Source organism: Conger conger, chromosome 5 (genome assembly GCF_963514075.1).
Source record: "Conger conger chromosome 5, fConCon1.1, whole genome shotgun sequence".
Classification (NCBI taxonomy): domain Eukaryota; kingdom Metazoa; phylum Chordata; class Actinopteri; order Anguilliformes; family Congridae; genus Conger; species Conger conger.
The window spans coordinates 5,831,620-5,841,308 of record NC_083764.1 but is presented as its reverse complement, the minus strand read 5'-3'; the positions used below and the strand labels follow the sequence as shown (position 1 = coordinate 5,841,308).

Below are 9,689 nucleotides of genomic sequence, written 5' to 3'. Positions count from 1 at the left end.
TACATAGAAAAAACATTTATGTACCTTGAGAAAAATGTTTCATATAATTAGCTGAATATTCCGCAAGATGCTTTAGAGCTAAAATTGTGTTTGGTTTTGTTCAAATTCACCAATTTTTTTACTTTTATTGACAGATGGTTCTTGTTTTCTGTATGTGCATGTTGCCCATATTGCACCATGATGGGTATAAAAGCAGTGTTAGGTAGCTATATAAGTAACTTATAAGTTGCTTATACTGTATATTAAATACTCATGCAGATTTATTATTCCACAATGTTACAAATGTTGTCTGAAGGCAACAACTGAATATAAAACAGTTTTTTTAAATAAATGTAGGATTTGTCATGAATTTTCTTTCATGAAAAACAGTTTGTTTCTTTTTTGCATTCAATGCGTCAGTATTGCCCAATTATGGTACAATGTTGCCTTGAGGCAAAAACAATTGGCAAAATATTTTATATAAAAAAATATTTTCAATACGATTTCCTTTTTTTTTTTTAAAGAACTCTTTTTTACCCAATGCTATAATATGTACCATAGAGTGTTGAAGTGGTTTTGCTTGTTGTAGGCCATGACCTCCAAATGCCCCTATTCCAGGCTGCTCATGCTGTGAATAGGCCTACTGTATGCAAAATATATTTTATTGCAAAAAAACCCACCTGAACCAGAAATACACTCACTTTATTAGGTAGACCTGTACAACAGCTTGCTAATGCAAATATTAAAGTATCAAATCATGTGGCTGCAACTAAATGTATAAACACATGCAGACATCGTCAAGAGGTTCAGCTGTTTTTCAGACCAAATGTCAGAACGGGGAAGAAATATGATCATGCCAGACAGAGTGGTTTGAGTATCTCAGAAACGGCAGGCAATTTCTGCGAGCAAAAACGCGTTGTTAAAGAGAGAGGTCAGTGGAGAAGGGCCAGACTGGTCAAAGCTGACAGGAAGGTGACAGTAACACAAATAACCACACATTACAACAGTGGTATGCAGAAGAGCGTCTCAGAACACAAAACATGTCAAACATCTTAAGTGGATAGGCTCCAGCAGCAGAAGACCAATAAGTCTAAAAAAACAAGTGTAATAAATGCCTAATAAAGTGATCACTGAATGTATGAAACTGTTTTAAAAGCACAGGACACATTGCTTCTCTAAAGAAGTTTGTTTCTTTGAAATTCTGCCTGATAGACAGAGTTGAACAGAGCTGGTACAGTAGTGGTTGGTGGATGATATCTTATTTATATTTGTCTGTCAGAGCGGTAGACACAGCTTCAAAGAACTTGCTCATAGCCGTATGCACTTCGGGGGTGAAATCAGATTGGAACTCCCGGGCCAAAGACATAACGAGGCTGAGAGACAATATCTAAAATGGAAAAAAGCAGTAAACGGAAAGGTTAGAAAATAAACTCACGCTCAGACAATCACACTGCAACTGCCTTGTTTCAGATATGTACGGAAAATAAGATTGATTGATTTTCCTCCGTTATGACAGGGATGGGGGACATCGTCCCAGATTAAACTTTTACATGCTGGTTAATGTTAACAGTAAGCCTTTCATTTGCCGCACCTCGAAGTTGCTGGGGTCGATGCGCAGTTTGGTAGCGTGCAGCTCGCTGAGGTCACTCAGTCCATCGACGAGGTTGTCTATTTTACCCACGGCGTCTGCAACAGCAGCCATGATGGTCTTTCCGTGACTCCTCACGGACTCAGAGCCAGGAGAGATATCAGGCCAGTGTGCGAAGTACGCTTTGGTTGTCGGGTAGACGATCAGCATTCTGGCGAGAGACGTGAACAACATTTATTTTCACCTCACGAAAGCAATAAGAGTTTCACACTTCCTCTATGCGATGGAGAGTGAGAGTGGTCGTCTGGCAGTTTGCAGAGTCGGCCCATTCAATGTGTGTCGAAGTGTCCCTGAGCAAGACACCTAACACAAGATTGCTGCCGATGAGCGTGCATGGCAGCCTACTGCTGTCGGTGTGTGAGTGTGTGTGAATGGGTGAATGAGAGGCATTAATTGCAACGCAATCTGGAAAAGGCTATATAAATGCAGCCAATTCACCATTTATCACAAGACTTCCTCTATGCTGGGCAATCCTCCATCATGTGAAAGTATATCCCTGCAATGCAAGCTGTGGCTCCAGACCCAGAGGGCTCGGCTCATCTGTCTCTCAGCCCTTCTACACAATAAACGTATTTTCTAATAAATTATACATGAAAATCTATAGGGCTATGTTCGCATGTCACACCCACAATCACTTTCTGTTACGATTTAATATTCATCTGGCCACATTCAAAATCAATTATGTCAGGAAATAGTGAACATAATTATTAATACTAATACCTCTCCAGGGCCTCCGCTCCGATGGCATCGGCCTTGCCGTTGAGCTTGCCCCAGATCGTCTTCACCAAGGCCTTGTCCTCTGCTGTGAGGCTCATTTTCAGCTGCTTTCGTAACCTTCGTGCCCTTATGAGACTGAGAGGAGAACCAGGATAGTCGATCCAGCATGGGCTGGTTTATATATCGGGCCATTTGAGGAGACACACCCAGTAAATTCATTATCCACGCCTCTGGGGTATTGTTATCTGGGAAAGCCCATAATCCCCATGTGGCAATCTTCTCTTCAACGGCATTTTCACAAGCGCGGCTTCATGAGACGTGTGACTGTCATTGTCATTTATCATTGTCATTGTTTTCCCAAATAACTAAATAAACATGAAGACATCATCCATCCATCCATCCATCCATCCCGCTTATCCTGAACAGGGTCACTGGAGCCTATCCCAGTATACATTGTGCGAAAGGCAGGCATACACCCTGGACAGGTCGCCAGTCCATCGCAGGGCACACACATTCATACCTACGGGCAATTTAGACTCTCCAATCAGCCTGACCTGCATGTCTTTGGACTGTGGGAGGAAACCGGAGTACCTGGAGGAAACCCACACAAACACGGGGAGAACACGCAAACTCCGCACTGAGAGGCCCCGGCCGACCAGGATTCGAACCCAGAACCTCCTTGCTGTGAGGCGGCAGTGCTACCCACTGCACCATCTGTGCCGCCTTGAAGGCATCATTAAAACCACATAAAGCAGGGGTGTTAAACTCCAGTCCTGGAGGGCCACAGTGTCTGCTGGTATTTGTGCTTTCCTTTCAATCAGCAGCCAATTAAGGCCTTGAGAACAAGGTGTGTGGACACTTTAGCCAATGAAAGACTTAGAAATTCATCTCTCATGCTGAAACACATCAAAAAACAGCAGACACCGCGGCCCTCCAGGACTGGCGTTTGACACCCCTGACATAAAGAATTAACATTATTTAAAAACTTGTTCAAACCATTGCAGTTGAATACCATTAGAATACCATGCACACCAACTATTCACAACACTGATAGGGTATTCAAACACAATATCAGAATGGAGAAAATAAACTAATTGATTTGTTTGAGTAGCAACTAGTTATCTTGACAGTTGGCTGCACATGCACATTGTCAATCATATCTGACTCATTTACCTTGTGACAGTTAAATATAACTAAGAATGGTGGGTTGTTAAATAAATTGCACTAGATATTATATAAAGACTGCATCATTTTATTTCTTGGTCGATATCAGAACGTAAAGCAACAGGAGACAACCAAGATACATTTTAGTGTTTCATTTGTATTCTTATATGTCTTATGTATTAATTGTACCATTATAATGGAGTCTTAAGCAATAAGGTTTTAGGATTGTCTCTACATGACTTTTGTCACAGAAACCCATGCAGCGAGACCTCCCTTTGTCTCTATGCTGGATGTGTGATAACGTTGTTATCTAAATAAACTCAGTTGAACCCAAGGCAGTGGGGAGTGTGTGAACATGTTGATAAGAAATTGGGTAGGGCGAATCCAGTCTCCCCTAGATACATATGTGGGTCAAAAATGACCCTTGTTGCGTGTTTAGCATCATTACATTACATTAATGGCATTTGGCAGATGCTTTTATCTAAGCAACTTACAGTTGATTAGACTAAGCAGGAGACAATCAACATCAACAATCAACTCCACCCAAAAAAGCCCAGGATACATACATTTTAGACCTGCCTACATAAATATGCCTGCAAAGTGATAATGTTCATATCCTTAATGGCAGGTACCCCCCAGCTCCCTCAACCCTACCCACACCGCTTAAATATGTGTGATACCGTTATCTTGTTATAGCAATGTATGAAACGCCGTTATCTTAGAAAAATTGAACCCCTTTAATTGAACCCCACGCAGATGGAATATGTGTGAGCATAATGTTAAGACATTGGGCGGGGTGATCCGGGTAGTTTAGTTTAATTTAATTTAGTTTAGTTTTGGGTAACTTCTGATAATTCGTGACAACTCTTAAAGGCAGGAATGACGAATTCAACAAGCATGGATGATGGCACACGTACAGTATTACAACTAAATTATTATTCAATCAACACTTTGGCATCTCTCACGTTTTCTCTTTTATTTTAGCTGACGTTTCATTCGCGTTATCAAGTGTTGATGTTGACGTCTACGATTGTGAAAATCTATCTGCAAGGAATCCAGTCAATGGATGACGCAACACGCCGTTATTTAACCAACGAGATCTCTGTCGGGGCGGATAGTTACTGGAATGAAAAGCGTTTAGACTCCGGCTGGAATCACACCCGGGTCTGCGCATGACACATTCAGTTTTCAGCTTCTTGCCAAAACAGGAGAATTAAACGCGGTTGAATGGTCAAGTAGCGAGCGCAATACTATCAATTCCCTCTGGGGAAAAAATAATGTCGCAGAAATCGAACCGCACGATTTGGCGAGGTATGATATTTCAATATTGAATATTGAATGCATCATAATAATACGTATTATACGTAAAATAAATTACACAAAATATTGTATACTACCAGCTTACCAGCCAACATAACTGCTCTCCGATTTAGTTCAAGTGCTAACCTTTCACTATTATTATTATTATTATTATTATTATTATTATTATTATTATTATTATTATTATTATTTGCCATGCATTAAGTGTATAAAATACACTAAAGTTGTACTTTTTCCAACATCTGTAGCTACAACTTAAGTGTACTAAATTGAGGTACTAATTAAGTATATTAGTTGAAATGGTTGAAATTGAAATCGAAATGTAGAAATGTAGTTGGAAATACAATTATAGAACAATTTTAATTGATCACAACTGTATACTGTATACTTAAATATACTTTAAGTAGCAATAAAGGTTAGGTTATTTGATATAGAGTGGCCTCCATAAGCCTTGGGACAACAGCATGTTTTCTTGATTTGTTTCTGTACTCCCCAATTTTATACAAACAATTCATATTTTGCTTAAACTGCAGCTTTTATTAAATAGTATTTTTACTATTTTTACGACTGCCAGACGACTGCTCTTACTGCCGGAGCCATGTCGCCCCTTTGGAGTCTGTTATTGGTGTTTGTCAACATGAGTCGAACCAATTAAAGGAAGACATTATGAGAAATTACACATTTGTGGGACATATTAATTTAATATTAGACAAAGGGAACCTGAGAAACACAAAACAATTTTTTAAAATTGTTTCATTGATTTAATTTTAAAAAGTAATCAAGCAACCATGTCACCCCTGTGAAAAAATAATTGCTTAAATTTTATTTAATAACAGGTTTCACCAGTTTTTGCAGCAATAATTACAACCAAATACGTCCTATGATATCAGTCTCTCACCTCACAGTGGAGGAATTTTAATTCACTCTAATAAAGACAAATCAGAACCGGCATTTCTCTGGCTCTTCCACAGCGTCACTATTCGGGTCAGAGGCTTGACTAGACCACTCCAAAATGTTGAGCCTTTTCAGTTAACACGATGTTGGCTTGCTTTTGTATTTTGCCTTAAAAATGGCTTTGTAACACTTTCCAGACAAATGTATTTCAAAAACTTTTTGCAGTTTTCTTTGGTCTGGGCATACCAAGGGCGGCCTGTAGTGTAGTGGTTAAGGTAAATGACTGGGACACGCAAGGTCGGTGGTTCCAATCCCGGTGTAGCCACAATAAGATCCGCACAGCCGTTGGGCCCTTGAGTATAGGCCCTTAACCCTGCAATGCTCCAGGGGAGGATTGTCTCCTGCTTAGTCTAATCAACTGTACGTCGCTCTGGATAAGAGCGTCTGCCAAATGCCTGTAATGTAATGTAATACCAAACATATGAATTTGTCTGAATTAAAGCAGTTCTGCAAAGAGCAGTGGGCTAAAGTACGTCCACGGGGATGTGAAAGACTGGTGTGAAATTATAGGAAGTGTTCGATTGCAGTTATTGCTGCTAATGGCGGTGTTTGTTTTTAAATGTTTATAAAGTTCATAAAGTTTATAAAGTTTATCATACATATGCATGTATGATATATGTATATGTATGCAAGTATACTATATAAAGTTTATTGCTTGGGAATATCCTTAAATAAAAGATGACAGTCTGTACTTCCAACATAATTTTCATCGTTTCATTTCAAATGCAAAATGCATACAAAGAATATTTAATAAAAGCTGAGAATCTGAGAATTAAGCACAGTTAGTGAATTCTCCATTAATTGGGTGCTCCTTGAGACTGTAGTCGGAAATGTTAATGAATAGCTAACATAATATAAAGACATCTCAGTTTGAGACATATTTGCAACAAAAAATGCTTTGCAGAGGTAGACAAAATAACAATAAAACATGGACTAAGAGACCAAGAAACAACAGTAAGGTGAAATCAGCGACTTTATTATGATTGTTGTATTCAATAATTCAGGAATAGATTGTCAGAAACATTGTGCACATATTGGTATTAAAAGTACTGCCTCGAAAGGGCGCTGACCACGACAGCCACGAACTTCTGCCACACAGCCTGGACTTCTGGGGGGAATTCAGCGCCGAACTTTGTCGCTAGAACAACGGTCAGACAGTCGCCCAACAGCTATGGAGGAAAATGTAAATACATTAGAAAACCTAGAACGTTCTGAAACACTCATCAGCCAACTGCTCTATTCTTAATTTAAAGCATAATTCACACAGCGCCACATTTCCCTTCGTTTCACAACGCCTAATACAATTAACCCTGCATTGTATTGTGCATACATATAGCCGAAGGCGTGTGAGAACATGTTAAAAATGAATGCACTGGGCCAGCGTAGATTTAGGGACAGACAGCATTGCAGTTGACATACCCTGAAGTTATCGGGGTCCACGTTCAGTTCCTCGGAGTGCTTCTGGCTGAGCTTGGCGTAGGTGCCCTTGATGTTGTCCATGTTGTTTACAGCTTGACCCAGGGCCTGCAGAACGGTCCTGCCGTGTTTCGCTACATTGGCGTTACCCACGATCGCCGCGACGCTGGACAGGTCCCCGAATTTCCCAAAGTAGCGCTGAGTCCAAGGGTACACGATCAGAACTCTGCAATTTCAGACAACCGAGAAAGAACTACATTTATTGGTTTATGCGCTGGACATCAAAAGCAAAGGAAGAGACAGAAGGGTCCTAGTAGCATAATTCTTAATATGCATTCATCATAATTATGTCGTAATTAAAATAGGCTATTAATAATATTGTAGTAATCAGGATAGTATAATAATAATAATAATAATAATAATAATAATAATAATAATAATCAGGTTGTTGTAGTCAGTATGTAAGTACAATGCCTATTAGTAGTGAAAGTAAACAGTTATGTAGTAACTAGTAATCTAGTAGGCTGATGCCATAACATTATTAACACCTATTATTATTGTTGCACTTATTTTTATATAAATAACGGGCAAATATCATACCTCGCCAGAGCCTGGGGTCCGATTTCAGCGACATTAATTTTTCCCCAGAGGGCGCTGATGGTACTTCGCTCGCTGCTTGACCACTGAACCATGTTTGATTCTCCTGTTTTTGCAAGAAGGTGAAAACTGAATGTCTTGTGCGCAGGCCCCGGTGTGATTCCAGCCGACGTTTGAGCGCTTTTTATTCTGTTAACTCTCCGCCCCGACAGGGGGGAAAATTGATCTGATTCGCTAATCCCTTCCAAACGGCGTGTTCTGTCACACATCAGCTGGATTCGTGCCAGATGAATGTCCACAGTCGGAGACGTCACCATCAACGCTCGATAACGCGAATGACACTTCATCTAAAATAAAAACGGAAAATTAACAATTGAGAGATGTCCGAGCGTTAATTGAGTAATCATTTAGTTGCAAAACCGTGCATTTGTACCATCGTCTACGCCTGTTGCGGAATCTTTTTGAACAGGCCGAAAAAGTGAATTCCATTTTCAATTTCTTTAATTTATTCTCTTTTTTTAACCCCTGTTGTCTTATTACTTTCCTTTTAAATTTGGTTTTACTGTATTCCACAGTATATTCACATTTTATTCTTTGTGTATCAGTTTGGTTGAGACACTCTTTGAATGCAATGCATGGATGGAGCTCTAGAAATAAATAATTACACATAAATTTGAGCTTAAACTGCACTAGGCTTACTTGTTAATTTGTCATAACGAATCTCAGTTGTGCTTTTATAAATTCTTGTATTGGCTATGAATGCTCACCAACGCAAGTTACGTTATCACGTTTATAAAGAGTGCAGAGTTGTAAAATTTTTATGTGTATGTTTAGGAGGTGGGAGTGGGAGGTGAAGGGAGGTTTGAGGGTGGGGGGGTGGGGCGGGGGGCTGTTGGTGGGGATATCATTAGTGAGCGCTATCAATTTGCAGCCAATTCAGGTGAATTGGGAAGCTTCTTGTAAATTGATCATCTGAATCTGTCCTCACCATCAGTCTCGGAGGGCGGACCTGGATTCAGCCAATTTCTTATCAATATGTTCACACACATTCGTTATCTAATTAAACTCAGTTGAGCCTTGGCCCCGCCTGGGGTTATCGCTGAGGGTGTCTGGAACAGAACTCATGTAGAGATAATCCTAAAACCGTATCGCTTCACATTATAAACCTTATAAGACATTATAATGGTACAATTAATACATAAGACGAATAAGAATATACAGTACTGTGCAAAAGTCTTAGCCACCTGTATAACATTCTGTACAGATAAGATTCTTTCAAAAAGAATTAAATGAAAGGTCTTAAATAAACATATGCCATGTAACATACTATACATTTTACATCGCATTTTAGTAATTTGGCAGAATAGTTAGAAACTGAATCAAATCAATATTTTGACTTGACCTCCCACTTCTCTGAGATAGCCAACACTGTCCTGCAGTTATAAAACAATCAGCAGGGAGGTTGTTCCAAGCATGTTGGAGAACTTGCCAAAGTTCTTCTGCAGACTTTGGTTGGCTCCTTGCTTCTGATCTCAGACAGCCTTGATCAAGTTTTGTAAAAAGTAAAAAGTAGTCAATTGCTGACAGTAATATGTTATTTTTTTTTATTAAATACAAAAGTCCCTCTGTATAATTAAATCTTTTGGAAAATGAATATTTGGAAATCTCAAATGTGTTATTTTATACTAACACACACAAAAAAAAATAAACATATATATAATAAAGTCTAGGGTGCCTAAGAATTCTGCACAGTACTGTAAATTAAACACTAAAACTTATTTTGGGTGTCTACTGTTGCTTGAAGTTCTACTTCATGGTATTATGCCAGAGTCACATGATAAATTGATATTTACCTAGAAATAAAAAGATACATTCTTTACATCATATGCAGTGC

General features: G+C 39.2%; 2 protein-coding genes across 2 annotated transcripts; both read right to left on the bottom strand.

Annotated features, from left to right (window-relative positions):
* Positions 1-662: 662 nt before the first annotated feature.
* On the bottom strand, positions 663-2,490 carry LOC133128711 (hemoglobin cathodic subunit alpha-like). Its single transcript, XM_061242429.1, has 3 exons — positions 2,348-2,490; positions 1,571-1,778; positions 663-1,366 (listed from the first exon to the last, which is right to left on the bottom strand). The coding sequence occupies exons 1-3, from the start codon at positions 2,440-2,442 to the stop codon at positions 1,238-1,240; spliced, it is 432 nt and encodes a 143-aa protein (XP_061098413.1). The 5' UTR covers positions 2,443-2,490; the 3' UTR covers positions 663-1,237.
* A 4,247-nt stretch (positions 2,491-6,737) lies between these two features.
* LOC133129853 (hemoglobin cathodic subunit beta) lies at positions 6,738-7,977 on the bottom strand. The gene is made up of 3 exons (XM_061244205.1): positions 7,799-7,977; positions 7,202-7,424; positions 6,738-6,951 (listed from the first exon to the last, which is right to left on the bottom strand). Exons 1-3 carry the CDS (start codon positions 7,888-7,890, stop codon positions 6,823-6,825), a joined length of 444 nt encoding a protein of 147 aa, XP_061100189.1. The 5' UTR covers positions 7,891-7,977; the 3' UTR covers positions 6,738-6,822.
* Positions 7,978-9,689: the final 1,712 nt, after the last annotated feature.